This window comes from Tachypleus tridentatus, chromosome 10 (assembly GCF_004210375.1).
Source record: "Tachypleus tridentatus isolate NWPU-2018 chromosome 10, ASM421037v1, whole genome shotgun sequence".
Taxonomy (NCBI): Eukaryota; Metazoa; Arthropoda; class Merostomata; order Xiphosura; family Limulidae; genus Tachypleus; species Tachypleus tridentatus.
Window position 1 is genome coordinate 160,039,457 of NC_134834.1, and position 20,571 is coordinate 160,060,027.

General features: G+C 34.6%; 1 protein-coding gene across 1 annotated transcript in view; it reads right to left on the bottom strand.

Annotated features, from left to right (window-relative positions):
• Positions 1-20,571, bottom strand: part of LOC143230770 (uncharacterized) — a 228,158-nt gene that overhangs the window by 57,901 nt on the left and 149,686 nt on the right. Inside the window, exons 4-8 of the mRNA XM_076464895.1 lie at positions 10,531-10,647; positions 8,797-8,889; positions 7,358-7,534; positions 3,487-3,537; positions 479-588 (exon numbers count right to left, since the gene is read on the bottom strand). Of these exons, the coding sequence (XP_076321010.1) occupies positions 479-588; positions 3,487-3,537; positions 7,358-7,534; positions 8,797-8,889; positions 10,531-10,647 (548 nt within the window). The remainder of the gene's footprint in view (positions 1-478; positions 589-3,486; positions 3,538-7,357; positions 7,535-8,796; positions 8,890-10,530; positions 10,648-20,571) is intronic.

Here is a 20,571-nt window from a genome sequence, read left to right on the forward strand (position 1 = left end):
TATAAACAAAAAAGAATAAAGTAAGTTTCAATTATAAAACAGTCAAAAAACAAACTTAAAAATTACTGGATTTTCTTTAGTAAAAATTTCTCGAATGTTGCAATGGAAAAGAAAAGCACTATTGATAACTGAATCTACAACGAAGTACAATAAAATATACTCTGTGATGATATGCCATTTTAAAACTAAAATTTCAACAAAATTCTTTTTCACACGGATGGCGGACATCATTTAATGTCAAGTGGAGTACACTGTTGCAGAACTGTCAGAAAATTCCAGAAAAGGCCGCAGGCCTAATGGCCTTTCGAAGGAACTAGAAGTTATACCAACCCCGGAGGGCGGGTATTTCTGCAAGTATATATAATTGTAACAGTTTTATAGGTATTTTGATTTGGTAACTATTAAACAAATAAACATCCAGCACATAAACAGCCGAAGTCCAATAAAACATAATCGTTAAACAGCAGTTTCAACTTACGAAACTAAAGAGGTTTTCCGTATCGTTCCGCTTTTCCTTTTAATACTTGTGATTATCAGAAGGTCAGAAAACAGAAAGAGACATCGTTCCTTTTTCATACCCAGTCCGCCCTAGTCAAAGGAAGCAAATACATTTACTGCAAAACCACATATTTCAGATAAATCTTTCACCATTAATAAATCTTTATATTTTTGTTGAACTAATCACCTCTTTACATTATAAACTCAGAGTAATTTTTTCGAAATGTAAATAAGAAATAATTGAAATTTATACTTGTAATAAACACCTTATTACACCAGATTTGCTATTTTTCTTTAATTGGACACTCAACCTTCGCTTTATAATATCTTCAGAACAGAATTTATTATTTAAACCTATTGAAACCTTGTACCGTAAGTTGTGGTCTGCCTTTCAGTATAAATCTCCAGAAGAACCTGTAAAACGAAAGGCTGAAATGTCCAATTAAGGAAAAATAACCAATCTGTTGTTGTAAGGTCGTTTATTACTAGTACTAATATGTCTTGTGTACACCAATATACACTACAGAAACTAAATAACTGCTTAAAATTATTTGTTTTATATATACATAACGTATGTAATATGTCAGGTAATATCTGTGACTGCATCAGTATTTTATAAATCGTTTTACACTGGTCAGAGTTCTCCAAGATTTCATTGTTTTATTGCAATTACACATGAATGCCATTCTGTAATACTTTTATCTTTAGTACTGAACGTTTTTGTTCTCTTTATTAAGTAAGGTACATATTGGTAAAGTTATTTAATCCAACCATTCAAAACTATTAAACCATCACTATGGCTGGTTATCAAAACCCACTAATGAAGGTTGAATATTTTTCTTATATCAAAGGCACGTCAGGCTATCTGCGGTTTCCTTAAGGGTATCAAACCCCTGATTTTAGCGTTATAAATCCGTAGACTTATCGCTGTACCAGCGGGAGACAACAATGACGTCACAAAATAGTTCATATCTCAAGCTAATCTACTTTTACATTTAATTGGGTTTTGAATCAGGTAAACTTTAAGAAAACTAAACTAATGTATTTATTTAATACATATATATATATATATGTTTATGGCTTGAGCATTTTGTGGTTATAATATAATTAATCAGAGGTTGGGATTTGCTGTTTTTAACGGAGTCGTTCCTCATTATTTTGTTTATTCATTTAACTTCATTTAGATAAAAAAAATTAAATTTAATGTTAATGTGTTTTGATTTATGGCTTGAAAATTTTATGGTTATGATATAAACATACTTCATTGGATAACTAAGATACAATTTGATGTCTCCTTCAACAAACAGAAATTGTCAATTGTAACTGCGTTAAATCAAGACTAACATTAATCTACACGTTTGAAACCTTTATTTGGTTTCTTGCTTTATGTTTCACGACAATACAACAAGTCGTATTGATACTTTGAGCAAATCATTTGTGGAAAATGTAAAAAAATGAAGAGTGTGATGATTTCAGCATCTGGTACTTGTGGATCAGTTCAAAGAGTGATTGTGTTTGGCTCTTCAATGGTCACGTTAATGAAAAATCACAATACAAGAATCGTTAAGTTCAAAATGGAAGTGTTCATTTTTAATTTTTCAACCAGGTAGCATTGTTCGCTTTGTGAACAACCAACATATCGTTTGAGTATAATACAACATAATGGAGACCTATCGTACGGAGGAATCGTCTCACTACCAGTTAAAGATACATCAACAAGGCTTAACGCTACTTGAACTGAGTGTATTCTCGAAGAACTATTGATTGGACTGTGTTTGTTTGTATATTTCAATATACGTGTATTATACTTACGTATATGAGTGTGTGGGTAGTAATCTACAACTCTGCAACAAAGGACAACAATGTATAAAGTATTTCTAATTACAATATTCTATTCCGTGTACATTAAGTAAGGTAACTGTTTTAGTTTAAACGTGTACTGTGCCTGCCGCCAAAACATTTTTCTGATTTTATATTCTTAACACTGACCTGAGATGCAAAACTTTTCTAGATGAAATTGTTTTTTATCTTGGCATTAAACACATTAAGTAAATCTTAGTTGAATTAGAAAATCTTCCCTAAACATTTAGTAACTTTCGGTACAGTGCAGTGTAGTTTCTATGATATTCATCTATCTGTTTATATATATAAAGGAAGTTAAAATAAAAAAATACGAATATTGAAAATTTAAAATCAAGTATTATGAATGTTTAAAGTAATAACCATTATATCGAAAATATTATTAACATGTATCTAAAATATTGTCTGTTTAATAGTTATTTACCTTTTACTATTCACGTATTTATTTATTATAGGTAGTTTCTCTTGATAAGGCAAACATGATCCATACTCGATAAGCAGTAAGTCTACGGATTTACAATTCAGAATTCCGAGGTTTGATTCTCCGCAGTGGATATAGCAAATAGTGCTCTTATTACAAAACCATGATGCTTTTCGAATGAAGCTTCCAATTCAATTTTAAAAAAATCATTTGCACGACAGGGAGGGGACCATAAGAGTTCCATTGCTAACTGTTACATGTGAATTCTCCACGACACACACCTGCTTATTCCTCTTCACATTGAAAGTTACACCTACCTAGAGGAATCCTGACTCTACAACAAATTCGTAATGGATCAGTACTATGGCTTGTTCGACCTACATTACGTTAAGAAGTCTTACCTGCTGTATTTAGGTTGTGATACAGTAGAATGTTCGTCTGGAAGTTATTGTTAGTGTAACGAGAACTTTCTTTTTGGAAATACAACACTTAACTTTGACTGCTTTTCTTAATCTCTACATAAGTGCAGTGTAACAGCTTTAAAAACATTAAGCTAAGATTTTTATTGTGATGTTTTCTGTTTCTTTGGCTACTGTTATTTAGTTTTATACATGGCTAACACAACTGTCGACAACTAGAGTTACCATTATCATATATACATCACTTCTTTAGCCTTCTAATTAATGCAAAACTGTATGATCTCTTACCGAAATTGTAACAAGGTCGTATCTTATGAAAGTCCGATCCGGTTGAACTAACTGAAAAAAAACAAACTATCAAATTTGTGTGCAAATCTCGTATTTTAACTACTATAAAGTTTACATTCAAAATACCGCTTTAGCCCAACTGCTTAACAGTACAGTTTTACTGTTACTTTAAATTCTCCAGGACTTTCCACTTTACATGTAGCTTAAAGAAAATAACTTATCAGTCAGTCTTAATAAGAATCGACTTTTCAGTTTCCTATATTCATTCGTTGTATTATTTACAAAATACTCGCAATATTTTACATAAGACTCGAATAATTCAGGAACAAATTTCACGTTAGTTGAAGTATTGATTGGAACCAATGTATAGATGCAAAAGTAAATCCTTTGAAAAAAAACATAACCACTAAATATAAGTTATCTCTCAACTAGAAAACAACGCATCACAGAGTAGTTGTATTAAATATAAGTTAGCTCTCAACTAGAAAACAACGCATCACAGAGTAGTTGTATTAAATATAAGTTAGCTCTCAACTAGAAAACAACGCATCACAGAGTAGTTGTATTAAATATAAGTTAGCTCTCAACTAGAAAACAACGCATCACAGAGTAGTTGTATTAAATATAAGTTAGCTCTCAACTAGAAAACAACGCATCACAGAGTAGTTGTATTCAATATAAGTTAGCTCTCAACTAGAAAACAACGCATCACAGAGTAGTTGTATTGTAGAAAAACAAAAAGAAATATAAACGAGTGATTGTATCTTAAGAACCAAATTTAAACATACAGTTCTAAGAAATCTTTGTCGTATTCAGGAACAGGAAGTGTAAACATGTAAATGAAGAAGTAAGTTAATAAACAACCAAACCGTTACGTCGACATAAAGTGATGTTTGTTTTTTTAATTTCGCGCAAAGCTACTCGAGAGCTATCTGCGCTAGACGTCCCTAATTTAGCAGTGTAAGACTAAAGGGAAAACAACTAGTCATCACCACAGCCACCGCCAACTCTTAGGCTACTCTTTTACTAACTAATAGTGGGATTAACCGTCTCATTATAACGCCCCCACTGCTGGGAGAGCGAGCATGTTTAGTGCGACCGGGATTCGAACCCGCAACCCTCGGATTACGAGTCGAACGTCTTAACACGCTTGGCCATGCCGGGCCAGACATAAAGTGATATCCCAGGAATTAACATTTCTGCCACAAAATTAATTACAAATCCAAAAATGAAGTTTAAAATGTTGTAACGAAACACCCTTTAAGATTATTCACTTGGATCTTATTTTTTTTACTCTTTGTTTAATTTTTTGCTCCAACATTCCAGTTAGCCATTAAAACGGTAATAAGTTAGTGTTTGATAATTACCCTCAAGAGAAAGATAGAGTGGCTTTTACTAACTTCCCTGTCATTAACCTTGTTTTATGTAGCTCTGTCTAACTTCTATAGATCAGATGTAACAATACGCCTTCTTATTCAGTGTTTCAAAAGCTGTAAGTAATAATACTTTTATATGAGTGTGTGTTTTGAAAACTAAGAATTTTTTAGAAATCCTTTTCAAACTCTTGTGTCTATGTAATCTATTTAACTTGTTTAATATATCTTTTCAATTCATGAGTAGGAGCACAATTGGCTCTACGTAGTTCCAGTTGTAAACTGTTTGAGAATTATTTGATTAAAAAAAGTTCTTTTAAAAGCTGCCATAATGAAAATCAAGCATTGACAGAGTATGGCATGAAACATAGAAATAATAGAGTTTTAAAGCACGTGCTTAGTGGATTTCTGTGAATGTGTGTGAAAAACTATGCATTGCCATCCCTAAATTTTTACTGACAGACGCGAGAGAAAGACTTAGTCAGCAGCACCCACCGCCAACTCTTGGACATTTCTAGTCTGACCAACGAATGAGATTTGACATTAACCCTTGCAGAACATCCACGGCCTAAAGTACGGAGAGTACTTCTGCGACAACAAGACGCGAACCATAAACCCCCAGGTTTATAGTTATGGCACGTTAATTATTAGACTATGCCTATTCTTTTTGTATGTACGCCGATGGCTAATTAACTCTTTTATATGGTTAAATTTGTCTGTGGTTTGGTTTGTTTTGAATTTCGCGTAAAGCTACTTGAGAGCCATCTGCGCTAGCTGTCCCTAATTTTGCAGTGTAAAATTAGATGGAAGACAACTAGTCATCACCACCCACCGTCAACTCTTCACTCCAACTATTCGTTGGATTGACCATCACATTATAACGCCTTCACGGCTGAAACGGCGAGCATGTTTGGTGTGACGGGTATTCGAACCCGTGACTCTCAGATTACGAGTTGAGTGCCTTAACCACCTGACCATGTTCATAAAGTGATAATACAGGTATAAAACATATCTGATATCTCAGTAGGGTGCTAGGATAGATTACCTTCTATATAATACCCCTTTAGCTCCTTTAAGATAAGCGTTTGTGAAATCTAAAATTCCTAGCGTATCGCCAAACTATAGGAAACTATATACAACAGAATTTTCTTTCAATTTGTCCTCCGGTAAAAACAGCGGAAAACCTTACATCTTGTAAACATGAAATTTATGGTTGGATTCCACCATTATATCCTTCTCAATTCCGAGAGTCAACAGCTATTGTTATCTACTTGCTGACTACAACAGCTTTCCTAATTGAAGTTTAATATTCTCCAACCAGTTTTCTAAAGTCATGGAGCCAAGAGAGTCTCCACCTACTTTCGCTCTTCTTCATGGGATTTTAAACTTTGGGCTTTTAGCAAATGAACTGACCAAAACAAATACTCCCTCACTATTATTATTATTACAATAATATCGTATGGAGGCGATGAATCAGGTATACTATATACATGATTGAGAATCTATCAATAGTAATTCCTTTTTTGCTGTTAATTATATATAATAAATATTACGACTTCTTCACATGAAAGGTCTCATCCATATCCCTCGCGGGACTAATATCAAAGCGTGATACCTCCCTCAAAAGAACACAAATATTTCAAGACAAAAGGAGTGTACTTGGTTATTAGTGAACGTTTTCGTTAAATTAGAGATGAATTCGTTTGATGCGAGAGCCGACAGAATATCCATTACTGCACTATGTACTTTACTGTTAAGAGCTAGTCCACTGCAAAATTAATTATTTTTATCATCACTTTCGTATTAAGTTGTGTTTCGTGTATTTTCGTTTTGATTAAATGAAGGAAGAAACCAACTTATGATTTCCCGTGGTGGACAGAATACAGAGAGCTTTGTGTGCAGCTTTACTCCAAAACAAACAAGAGTGACAGGTCGAGAAAATAAAAGACATCTATGTTTTTTCTTACTTCCGTTTTCACCATCCTAAACTATTTGCGAGTTCTATTAGATATTTTAGAAATCAATCATTGTATCACCGATCCTATTTCTCACCTCTTAACAAAGCCTGGTGGATGGGGCACTGGACTTGCAATCTGCGGGTCGTGAGTTCGAATCCCTCTCACCAAACATTATAATGCCCCTACTGCTGAGAAGGCTAGCATGTTTGGTGTGACGGAGATTCGAACCCGTGACCCTCAGATTGCGAGTCGAGTGCCTTAATCACTTGGCCATGCCGGGTCATGTTTTTGGAAATCTTCAACATTAAGTTAACAAAAGCATTCAAAACGACACTTAACAGAATTAGATCTTTAACCATTTCTAACAGAGATAGCTTAGTTAAGAAACTGACTAAACAATAATAACAATACTTTTGTTGTTGTTGTTATCATATGTTTAACTTTTTATATTTTAAAGTAAAATGTCATCACGAACTGTAATTATCAATAGCTTTTAAACGAATCACGTGATTTTTCTATTTCCATTCACACTTCACTTACATCAATAGCGCCCTCTATTAAATTTTCTACTTCTCTGATTCTTTGCTGCATCTGGTCATGTTGGAAGGCTTCGCGCTCCATCCTGTTAATTTTGACCGCTAACTCGTGGATCTCTTTTTGTGCCAAAACCAATGATTGATGGTCAGGATGGTCAACAGGGGTGTGTTTCAACAACTCCTATAAGTCGATTACAAGGCAACAGTTAGATAGGCCTATAGTTATAAATTAAGTATATTTAATATTCGATCATAATGACATTACAAAGATAGCTAATTAAAAATCAGTTTAACTTCTTCGTCTCCTTTCACCGAATGAACTCCTTTGAACATCAAGCAAAATTTGATATGATAAGATGATAATTATTTTTGAACTGAGAGTGTGGAAAGATTAAATGAAATACATAACAAAAGATAATGATATTGTATTTAGTTATTATAATTTTTTAAAAAAACAATGCCTAAAAAAATGGTACGCGCAATTTTTTCAACAAGCACCAGTACTTGAAAAGTTAAGTTAAACATATGCTGACATCACATATTAATTCACAGAAAATATTTGTAAAATACTGTAAATTTTTATTAATGAAATCCTTGTATTAAACAAATATCAAAACCTGTTAATAATGATAGATTAATTGAGAAAAGTCTGAAAGAAGTGATACAAACGAAAACATTTGGAAAATAGAAAACACAACTTTTATAATCTCGTTTGTCCATTACTTTTAATAATTAAAAGTGGTATCCACTTAAATAACCAAAAATTTCAATGAAAGGTTGTGAACGAGGTTATTTTTACAATTAAGTTTTGTTTCGAAAAAGAAACTGTGAAAATAGTAATTAGATTAACAGAATATATATGGGCCAAAACCCCTCACTCGGTGACCTTTTGTACATAAAGTCATACCTTCGTCATCAGAGCTAAAGACGCTTAAAGGAATGAAAACAAGCAAGACAAACTTTTAAGTACTACATCTAGTGATTTTTGTGAAATTAGTAAGTAAAAACCTGTTTTCTAGTTGGAACGTTCAGGAATCTATAGGTAACAGGCACGGGCAACTAGAGCCTATCTGTGAAAACACGTGTGGATTTATGTGTCACATTTTTGGATCGCTAAAACACAGAAGTAAAACACAAGAGAAGCCAAGTTTCAAACTGATGAGCAACAAACTGCCAGTGAGGACACGTAAGAATTTGTGTGTCACATTGTGAGAGCACTGAAATATAGAAGTAAAACAAAGGAGAAACTAATTGTGAAACTGGTGTGCAGCTAACTGTCAGTGAAAACATGTATGATTTTGTGTGTCACATTTCGGGATCGTTGAAATATAAAGTGAAACACAGGATGATTTATGTACCACTATGAGAATACAACCAGCGAAAAAGTCTACTTATATGTCACGTAAAACACAGAAGGTTCCACCTCTCACTCACGTGACTTACCTTAATTAAAAGCTCGTATCGAGGAATCCGTTGAACGGGCATAATCAGCAAGGCGTCTAGAGTGAGTTTTCCTTTGTGCTCACGAGCCATATGCTGCAATAGCAAATAAAACAAGTAAGGTTTACTCGGGTTGCTGTAACCTGTTTCTCGTTGGTTCTCTTTACAGTTTCTCTGATATCGGGTTGTTTACCTGCTACTCCATCAGCAAGATATCTGCCATTCCACTTCAACGTTTGCAGTTGTGTATCGCAGGTTCACAAAGCAATTCAAAAGAGAAACAACTAAAAGAAATCATTGATATCTTTATGCAGTTCTTAGTGGCATATTCCTCTGTCAGTTAGATAATGTACTCCATTCCATAGAGGATACTTGTGATGAGTTTTACTGAATCACCATTAGAGGACCGAAACTTTGGTCACATACAAGATGATGCAGAGGTTCTCTCTTTGTCTTTTTTACTTTTTTATATTGCATTTTCCTATACGTGGCCATCAGTAACTTCCGTAATGATATAGTGATTATAAGGTACAGAATGCATGATATATTCTGTGTGTAATAAGAAAGGACACGAGCTACAGGAGTATCAACATTGTTAAGTTTTATAAGTTTTGTAAGCGCAGTTAAATATAACAAAATATTTCTACTGCTACAGAATTGAAATATTCCAAAGATTACAGAGAAACATTTTTTACTAAACAAGCTTTATGATTTACTGGTTTATAAAACAAAGTATTCTGTATGTGAAAATTCAAACTGTAACACTTATCGATTATTAAAACAAAATTGATTCTGTATGCAAGAAAAAAATATCAAATTGAAACATTTATCGATCATCAAAACAGAACTGGTGATGAATATAAAAATTCAAACCGTAAAATTTATTGTTTGCTAAAACAGAAGTGATTCTGAAAATAAAGATTAGAAGTGTAATATTTACCGGTTATAAAAATAGAATTGGTTCTGCATACAAAATTTCAAAAATGTTTCATTCACTGGTTCTTAAAATAAAACTTCTGGTTATTAAAACAAGACTTCTGTACACAAAATGTTTACTAGATTGCACACGTGAACCTTCTAATTTACAGTTTATATTTTATAATGAAATAATATTAATTATTTGCAGTCATTCTTATATCAGTGGTCATGCAAACGTATTTCTAAGACATTGAGGTGTTTATATAGGTAAACTTTATTACACTTATTGAAAGAAGAATTTTCTAAATTGTGAATCATTTTGTTCTATATTGATCAACCTTATTGTTTTTATATCTTTTTTCATAGATATTTCTAATACAGTACGTACAATGATGAAAAACCAACTTCAACCATTTGCTTTTTAAAAGCAGAAAGAACAACAGTCTTCATTTTTCTTAGTAATTGTTACATTAATCCCCTAGAGAATAACTGATTGGGAATTTCTTTATTCTGCCTTAAGTCTTTTATATCCATCAAATGAAAATTCTGTAAAAAGTCTATTTTTACTCTACATTTCTTCCCCAGTTGGTCAGTCGTAAGTTTAAAGACTTTCAACGCCAAACTCCTAGGTTCAATTCCTCGTGGTTTACAGAGTACAAATACTTTATTATCTAGCTTCACCAAAAAACACAAGAAAATGTAGACAGCTCTGGTGGTCAAAGCCTGAAGTTTAATAAAGAAACTAAACCTAATTAACATTGTTTAGTAATAGAAGATTACGTTCGAAAACAATGAAACAACTAAAATCCAATACAATACCTCTAGAAACTTGTGAAAGGCAGGTTTCGCTTGGGTGGTCAGTTTGATAGCGTCCTTGGCAGTCTTCCAGTTATTGATGAACGCTGTATACGTGTCGATGACATGCTGCTTGGTAAACTGTGATAATGACATCAGCGAAAACATTTCTAATCATAACAATCAATACAAAGAAAGAGTACACCTTTTAAAATATCCGAAGCTTATACTCCAGCATAAAGAAGTCTTGCTTCTTGATTGTTTTTCATGAAACAAAAATTAAAAACAAAAACAAAACGTTACTCATGCCCCATCTGTGTACATGTTCTGAATTACACGTTAATCCCTCTATGCTTATATTAAACAGTGTACTTCAAGATAACTGTGCTTTAAATACACAATAGAATTGGGATTTTCAAACCTTACCAACACCTTATGCACACGTTGACTGAATGGTTAGTTGGTATAGAGTCCAACAGCTATTAGTTACTAAACAGAAGGAGGCCAATAAGTCTCAAACAGCCGCCGTCATCGGCTCTTTGAACAGAATAATAGAAATGACTGTCACTTTCTTAGAGTGCCCATAGCAGAAAGTGTGAAAGGTATTCAACACCATCGAATTTTAGACCTTACAGTTAGCAGCCCCGGACACTAACCACTTGGCCACGCCAGGCAGAAAAATAAACACATTATAGAATTCTACACGACAGTTTTAAGAGTGCCTAATCGTAATACAATTTGTATTAGAATATCCTTAAAAAATGAATATAGTTCTATAAAAGCCTATTAAATTCAGTACATTGTTTCCATGAAGATGAGATGATCATATTCTTAATAAAATTGATAACTTGTGGGTGATTTCTAAAGAATATCTGTTTTGATTAAAAACTCTAAACAACTATATGAAAAGCTGTAAAAATCATAGAGTATAACCAATTTCCAGAAAACTAAAGCATATTCAGCTGCTCCATAGTAAACGAAAATATAAAGAATTTATCCTGGCTAGATCGTGACGGTATTTGTCTGATCAGTACAATGTAAAATAATATGGCACTTGCCCAATCACTGAGAAACATGAACATTAACTGTTAAGTACGTTTCAAAGCGTTATGGTTGTGCAAAGGATCTTGGTTTGAATAACATCATGCAAGTAGATATGGCGGCTCGTGAAATTAAAGTTTGTTATCAAAAAGGGTTTTGTGTACACCTCCGGACCCTTCTGGTGACGGCCCTTATATGCAAGTTTATTGATGTTAAATATTCGCCGTTGAAATATCAACTAACTGTCGATAATTTCTACTACGCCTGTACCTAATAAAATATTATTTACACATATTTCTCAGCACAGTTCGAGAAGACATTTAAGGTAAGTAACAGTTTACTTTGTTTTATGAAGCTAAACAATTTGAGACATCATCAAACATATTTAGAGTAAATTAGAATTGTTTCTCAATAATTGAAACTGATAGAAGTTAGGATTCGACCGAAATTTTGATATCTGAGCAAATATTTTAGCCAATAAAGTTATCATTACTCAAAAGTCACATGTTACAGAGTTCTTCTGATTGGCTGAGGATTTGGCAGAACTCACGAACAATGTCAATCAGCTTGTATACTTCAGAATACTTTTACTCCTATTCTAGTTTTATTTCTTTTTTGATTTAAAGGGAGTACAACTGATTCGTGAAAGTAACACAGTGTGAAAATGATTAAATGTTAAAATATTTAACTTTTATATGTTAAAGGCCAAGTACAGGTTATATGTGCAGTAGTGTTAACAGAATGAACGTGAAACACACACATAATACAGACGAAATATGTACTGCACTTTGGTTTATTTTGAATTTCGCGCAAAGTTACACGAGAGCTATCTGCGTTAGCCGTCCCTAATTTAGCAGTGTAAGACAAGAAGGAAGGCAGCTAGTCATCACCACCCACCGCTAACTCTTGGACTACTCTTTTACCAACGAAAAACCGTCACATTATAACGACCAGCGGCTGAAAGGGCAAGCATGTTTGGTGTGACAGGGATTCGAACCCGTGACCCACAGATTACGTGTCGAGTGTAATGACCACTTAGCCATGACATCATATCTATAAGAAAATGATGCACAAATGATTCAAAGTTACCAGTATCGTAGGACCTAACGGATATCGAAATATTATCCAAGATATATAATATTCTAAACTTATAATTCCCTTGTTACATAATAACTATATATTTACAGGCTTCAACACTATATTAATTCACTTGTTATTCTAGAAGGCCTAACTTTCCATCTGCACCCGTACCTGAAACCATGGCTATATTTATTACGCTGAAGAATAAAATACGACAGTAAACATATTTAGGATAATACATTAGATTCCTGGGACAACACTCATTAAAGATGAGAAGACTCTTGTTTCTTGTTTGCTACGTTTCTTCTAAGACGTGTTCCTCATTTTAAATATAAATAAAGGAAAAAAAAACAATTCTTTGAGAAGAACGAGGGTTCCTAAAACGGTTGAGTTTTTTGTTTATATGTATATTTATATACATGTATAATAAACACACACGTATATTACATGTAATTACCATTAGTTTGGAGCATATTCATTCCTTTACCCTTGTTCCCAGTTTGTCACAAGGTGGTCGGTCATCTTAGTTTACAAACTGCCTTTTAAATTGTTCAACAGATTACACCAACCGGGTAGCCTGACAACCGTAAGACATGGCCAAGCTTTCAAGGCACGACAAGAAGGTGTGATCCATCAGCTATACAATTACGAGCAGCAAACACAGCCTGAATACTAAATATTCTTAAGCACCTTGGACGATCATAACTTGGCGCCGATTGTCCAACTCGAACGACCTACGGTTACAATAGCTCAAACTGTGAAACGTAGATTACGTTAAAATGAAAACTGGCTCGAGATTAATTCCAGAAATGTTGCAATCCAGAAAATGGGTTTTTAAAGGTTTTTTTTTTGTATCTGTGACAATAGATTACCCACAAATAAATAAAGACTAGTTTATCAGGCGTTACTTAAAAATTACCTTGGAAAAATTACACGTGTATATGAAATAAAATAAAAGATAAAATTTTGCATAGTATCTATAAAATTAATTTCATGTCTATAGAATTAAGTTTGCACAAAAATGAACATGATAAAGTCAATAAAAGTCCAGCAATGATGAAGTATCTAACTGTATGTTACCCTTAACCAGCGGTGTAGACTCGAGGGAAGGGGGACATTATAGCAAATTAAATCAATTTATAAAGATTTTATTTTTATTAAATGATACAAAACGAGTTTATTATACATTAAAGCTGAAAAACAATATTTTATCAATATGCCTAGAGTTTAAAGGGGATCTCGCCCCCTAGCCCCCCCCCCCAGCTACACCTCTGACCTTAACTAACTGTTTACATAAAGCCAGACATATTATTGTTCTAATAATACAATGTTATTTACTGTTTTATAGAATGTTGCACATTTTTGGAATGTGATTTCTGAATTTACAAAATCTATTACACAAGATCCCTTACATTATTTAATTCATTAAAATGAACTGACGAAATAGCATAGAAACAGGGTATCCACAAAATGTATTACAACAAAAACAAAAGAGTTATAATTTTCAATTTTTAGCATCTTGTTGATTAACTAATGAAGTTTTTTCCTTGATCTCAAATTGTAATCAGAGTGTTCAGTTACTAATGGATGAAGTTTGAAAGAAGATAGCAACTACAGAGAAGAAAGCTGAATATCTCCACTGGTGGTGAAGAGTCGAGATCAGTGACAACTGTTGAATTACTGTTGTCAATTTGGTAAGGATCTTACTTCCAAGCCCAGCATTAAAAGATGGTCAAGTTTCGAGAGACAGGACGTGTAGATGACCTGCCTCAAAGTGGACGACGCCAAGGTGTTCCTGAAAATACCGTTCCTAATGTCCAGGAGGTGTTCAAACGCATCCCTAGAACGTCTATTCATTGTGCTTCAAGTGAACTCCAGCTACCAAATATCAACAAAATCTTACACAAAATCTTTACGAGTATAAAGTGCAATCATTCAGCTTTCTTATGTATGGTCGCCATCTTCATTCAAGTATCTACCATTAGCAACTGGACAACCCAATTTCAATCTGTAACTCAATAAAAAAAAGGTTTATTAATTAAGCAACAAGGTGCTAAATCTGCATAATTCTAGCTCTGTTCGTTTTATTCTAATGAAGATTTAAAACTGGAACAGTACTTTGTGGACACCCCGTGTATAGTTGAACCTTATATAATAAGATTTAACAATCGAATGTAAACAAAAAAAAAAAAAAAACACGATTAAACTGTTATTTTGAATTTTCAATTCCTGTTCAAATTACCTGTAGTAACACACAATAAAGTTTAGACTTTCTATCAGTATTATTGAAAACACATCCGTCTATCCTCGCACAGAAAGCGTGGCCGAATTATGAGGATTCTCGGTTCATGTAGGCGTAAACAGGCGCTTCACATTACAAGGAAAACAAATATTATTATTCTATCTGACCAAAGTTGGTGATGGTTGTTTTGACAAGCTGCCTTCATTCAATCCATCTATACCCAATTAAAGACGGTTATGCGTACATAACACTCGTGTATATTCGTGCAAAGTTCTGGAACAAACAAATGTTTATCAAAAAAAATTTTTGTACATTATAATTATTGTTTCTATTCAGTAGTCAATATGGAGGCCTAGAACGCGAAAATTGGAGTGTCGATACCCACGTTGGGTAGAGCACAGATAGTCCATGGTATAGCTTATTACTTAACAACAAACATGTTTCCACTCTGGTTTATTTTCATCCATTCTCTTAGATGTTGCTTGTTTCGATTTTCACTCAAAGCTACAACATGAGAGCTATCCGCGCTACCCGTCTCTAATTTAGCAGTGAAAGACTAGAGAGAAGACAGCTAGTCATCAGCACCCACCGCCAACTTTTGGACTACTCTTTTACCAACGAATAATGGAATTAACCGTCACTTTATAACGCCCTTAGGGCTAAAAGAGCGAGTACTGGTTTTTGTTTCGGAGATTCGAGTCGCAACCTTCAGGGTACAAGTCGAGCGCCCTAACCACATGGCCATGCCGGGGCCTTTAGCAGTTGCATCATACAATGATAGATCTATATCATCTCTAATGTAATTGTTAAAGAACAACAGAAAAACATTAATATATTACTGTTTTATCTAAATATAACATCAAATACTGAAAAAAAACATTTGCAGGAATTAAACCTTCGTAATAACTTGAATTCAATGTTTAAACTGTTACTTTCACCTACAAATTCGGGGTATGATGCGTTAAATAATCTCCGACAACGAATAATAATAGTTTTTTCCTCGAGTCTTAAATCAAACAAACAAAAGTTCTGAATTTCAAACTTCTCTGGAAAAGTTTTAAATCCTCAAAATCCACAGATCTGTAATTAGTTCAAAAAAATAAAGGAAGAAGGTATTTTCAGTCTGAAAAAAATCCATTTTATTCCATATATGGGTGAAGCAGCCAGACAAGAAACTCCAAATTTAAATACAACCGTCTATATTTTTGAATTTCTGACAGGAGAAAGAACAAACAGTCAGGAACATCCATAGCCTACACGGTTACCCGTAGTTAACAGCAAGAGTAACTGTCACTCTTCTAACGAACTCACATCTTAACGTATAGCGCAAATTCAGTGGCACATCATGAGCTCGAACCTTGGAACTTAGGATCCACAGCCCGGTACATTAATCACTTGGCCACACTCCGCAGAAGTAAGAGGTAACTGGAATTTACCTTTTTTAATGAAACGACACTGCTACAAGTCACCACAGGACGTTGTATCAAAATCAGTGTGTCTTATAGTATTTTGAGAACCTAAATATGTTGTTAAGATATATACATACTAATACTAAGATATATAGATACTAATGGGAGTAGAAGAGTACATCAGGTTGATATACTGTGTTTCGGTTTCCAATAAAGATTCCAGATTACAACAATAAACATGTTCTGCTTTTTTTCAGTAATCACGAGAAATACACGATCTTGTTTATATCTGGCAGCTCAGAATCCATTAACAGCAACTGTTTTTGCGTGTCACGAAACCCCCACATTTCCATCTGTGTACTCAAAACTCTATTGTAAGTTTTTAAATGTGAAATTGTGGGTATACTTGACTAATTTTCTAACGTACGAGGAATATAATATCATCCAGATGTTTTAATAAGTGATATTAAAGGACTAAGGTTTTTATTTTTGTTACATATATGTATACAGATACATTGTTTATGGTCTTTCATTCTGAAGAAAAATCAATTTGTAAGCCATTTGTGACCTAAACGGAAAAACCTTAAATCCAGATTACCTGTTTTGAAAACGACCTTACAGGAATAACTTGAGATTTGGATCACCTGGAACTTCAATATGACTTACTGTAATGATTCAAGATATTAATTATGGTTTGAAGCTAACCATGACTTCACCGGAAAGACTCAAGATCTGTATCACCTGGATACTAAAGAAAATCTAAGTACCACGTACCAGTTAAGAGCAATACTGTATACACGCTATCTTCCATCAAATGACCCTCAAATTCTGTGAATGCACTTTTTAAATGTTTTATTAGACAAACTTGAGAGTGTATGGATAGGTTTATCTAATTACAAGGCACAGATTTATGTATTACTTCTATTATGCACTCACAGCTGAAACTGCGGAATGTTCAGCAGTATATCATGGATTCGAGCTTTGAACCTTCCGACACACAATCTGGCACGTTAACTGTTAGGTCACGCCCGATCTTCAGTGATGAACAAACACATCCAAAACATAACTAGGTTAGTAAACGCTCTACGTAATGCACACAAAAAACTTAACTAACAAACTGATTTACATCTTTTCCAATCACCCCTGCAGATAAAATACAGTGGTACCTCGGTTCTCGAACTTAATCCGTTCCAGAAGGCTGTTCGAAAACCGAATCAATTTTTCCCATAAGAAATAGTGTAAATTAAATTAATCCGTTACAAACCTCATAATTACGCATTATGAAGCATTTTAAGTAAAAATATTGCTTATTTATACCTTTATAATAATACTTACATGCATAAAGTCAACCACAAAAACTATAAACATAATAAAAAAACAATAAATGAAAATTTAACTGCACTTTACCTGTGCTGAGGAGAGCTGATGGCGTAAGTGAAAGGTGGTGAAGAACGTGGAGAGTAGGAGGGTTATTATTGTTTGGAAGGTGAGTCACCTTCCACAAAAACGTCAGGTAACTCTCCTTCTGGGGTTCTTTCTCTTTTCTGTCTCTTTGCACCGATACAACCTGCTTGAGACTCACTGGACCTATTTCTCCCTAAAAACTTGTCTAATGAGGTTTGTTTCTTCCTGGCACCCTCCCCATGTCTCACCACGCTATGTATGCCACTTCTCTTCCTAAATTTTTCAAACCATCCCCTAATAGCCTCAAAGGTAGTCCCTCGCTAGTACAGCGGTAAGTCTACGGATTTACAACGCTAAAATCAGCGGTTCGATTCCCTTCGGTGGGCTCAGAAGATAGGGGCCCGGCATGGCCAAGTGTGTTAAGGCGTTCGACTCGTAATTCGATTGTCACATATTCGAATCCTGGTCGCATCAAACATGCTCACCCTTTCAGCTATAGGGGTGTTATAATGTGACGGTCAATCCCACTATTCGTTGGTAAAAGAGTAATCCAAGAGTTGGCGGTGGGTGGTGATGACTAGCTGCCTTCCCTCTAGTCTTACACTGCTAAATTAGGGACGGCTAGCGCAGATAGCCCTCGAGTAGATTTTCCCCAAATTCAAAACAAACAAACAAGCCTTGAAGGCATTCACTTGTATCAGCATTCGTTCCAGGGGTGTATTTCAGGAGATCAGCATGCAACTGCTTTGCTTTCTCACAAATGATGGTCTTAGAAATGCTATCACCAGCTAACTGTTTTTCGTTTACCCAAATCAACAACAGTTTTTCTACCTCTTCCATTGTTTTGATCTTTGTTCCGTAAGCACTGTCACTCCTTTTGCAACATCAGCTCCTTTCATGACCTCTTTATTTTTCAGTATGGTGCAGACTGTAGACTTCGCCATACCAAACTGTGTAGCAAGGTCAGACATGTGAACATCACTCTCATACTTTGTTATGATATCTTTTTTCACCTCTATTGTGGCTCTAACAACTTTTCTTTCTGGTTTGCTGCTTTCATTATCCTTCTTTGATCTCATGGTGGCTTATTTAATCAGAATATTTAGAAAAACTAAAAGAAAAACAAGAACGTTCACAGCAGATTTTAGCGGGGGTGTGGATTGAGCGACAGGTGCGAGTAGAATGTTTTGGGCAAGCTTGGCGTGAGCCGAAAATGGTCGAAGGATCATCAGTCGGATTATTTCGGGGGTTCGGGCCACGACAGCTTGGTTCGGGAACCGAGTTTATGTTCGACAACCGAGACATTTTTTCTCAAACAATGTGTTCGAAAACCGAATTGTTCGAGAAGAGAGTCGTACGAGAACCGAGGAACCACTGTATACTTAAATATAATTAAATTCATTTAAATGTTTAAAACATTATAGTACTACATAACAGCCTACTAATACTTCTTGAAATTAAATAGCAATTTTAAATAGCAATTTTCATCTATTTCATAATTTAACTCCCTTAATACACCGTATTACTGCCTGGTAGAACATATACACTTCTCCATTCCCCGGTGGCTCAGCAGTAAGCTAAAGAGTTTATATGCTAAAATTCAGGGTTCGATCGCTAAAGTTAAAAAAACATCAGACAACACCCGCTGAAAGGTCTCACTAAAATTACGTAAAAGGCTTTATTGACTATCTGAAGGGAGGAGTGGAGCTGTTTGTTTGTTTGTTTTTGAATTTCGCACAAAGCTACTCAAGGGCTATCTGTGCTAGCCGTCCCTAATTTAGCAGTGTAAGACTAGAGGGAAGGCAGCTAGTCATCACCACCCACCACCAACTCTTGGGCTACTCTTTTACCAACGAATAGTGGGATTGACCGTAACATTATAACACCCCCACGGCTGAAAGGGCGAGCATGTTTGGCGCGACCAGGATGCTAACCCGCGACCCTCAGATTACGAGTCGCACGCCTTAACACGCTTGGCCATGCCGGGCCGGCTTTTGTTTGAGAAACGTTCATAATTCCTAAGATGCACACACATATATTCCCTGTGATGTTATTCATTAACCTCCATAAACGATGTGTAGGAAATATGGCGGCAAGTATGCGGTTAACGTTATGTTGAGACATTCACTCTTACCGTATTGCCCTTACTTGACGCCCCCGGGGTGTTACAAACTTCAAAGGAGGGGTGATAATTATAATATTTGTGCGGTTCAAAATTCTATCTTTTACATGTGGTTTGTTGAATTTAGTGGTAATAAGTGAGTGTGTTTCTTAGTTTTCAAATGAAAATTACGGTAATAAAAGTAGATTATATGTTGAATAAGTATTTCTGTTATACAATATAAGCTTTACAAAAATATCGGGAGGGCGTTAATTGGAGGCAATACGGTACTTTAATTTCGCTAGGCATCACTTATTTCAAAGATGGAGCACCTTATACATCAAGCATTCTATCTGGAGATCATCACACAGCTTTCAATGAATAATTATCCAAATACAAACAGGTTTTGAATAACATAACGACTCCTCTCAGGGTGTGGCTAAACCGTAGAAAATAGTTACTGAAAAAATGTTAAGTCGCAGATGTTAATACACTAATAAATTAGTAAAAACTTTTTTCTCATCCAAGAGTAATCAAACTTACCAGCATTAAAGTTCCTACAATCAGTACGTCTGTTTATCAAATACAAGAAAAACATAATATTAAAAACAAATCTTAAATCAAGATATGATGTTTTGTGTAAAAAAAAAAAAAAGTAAAAGGTTGGGATTAAGGCCAACATCAAATATTTCAACAATAACTGATTTTAAGTCTTTATCATTTTGGTGACGACCATCCCCATGTGTTTCAGGGGCAAGTCTGATTTATATTAATGCTAAAAATCAGAT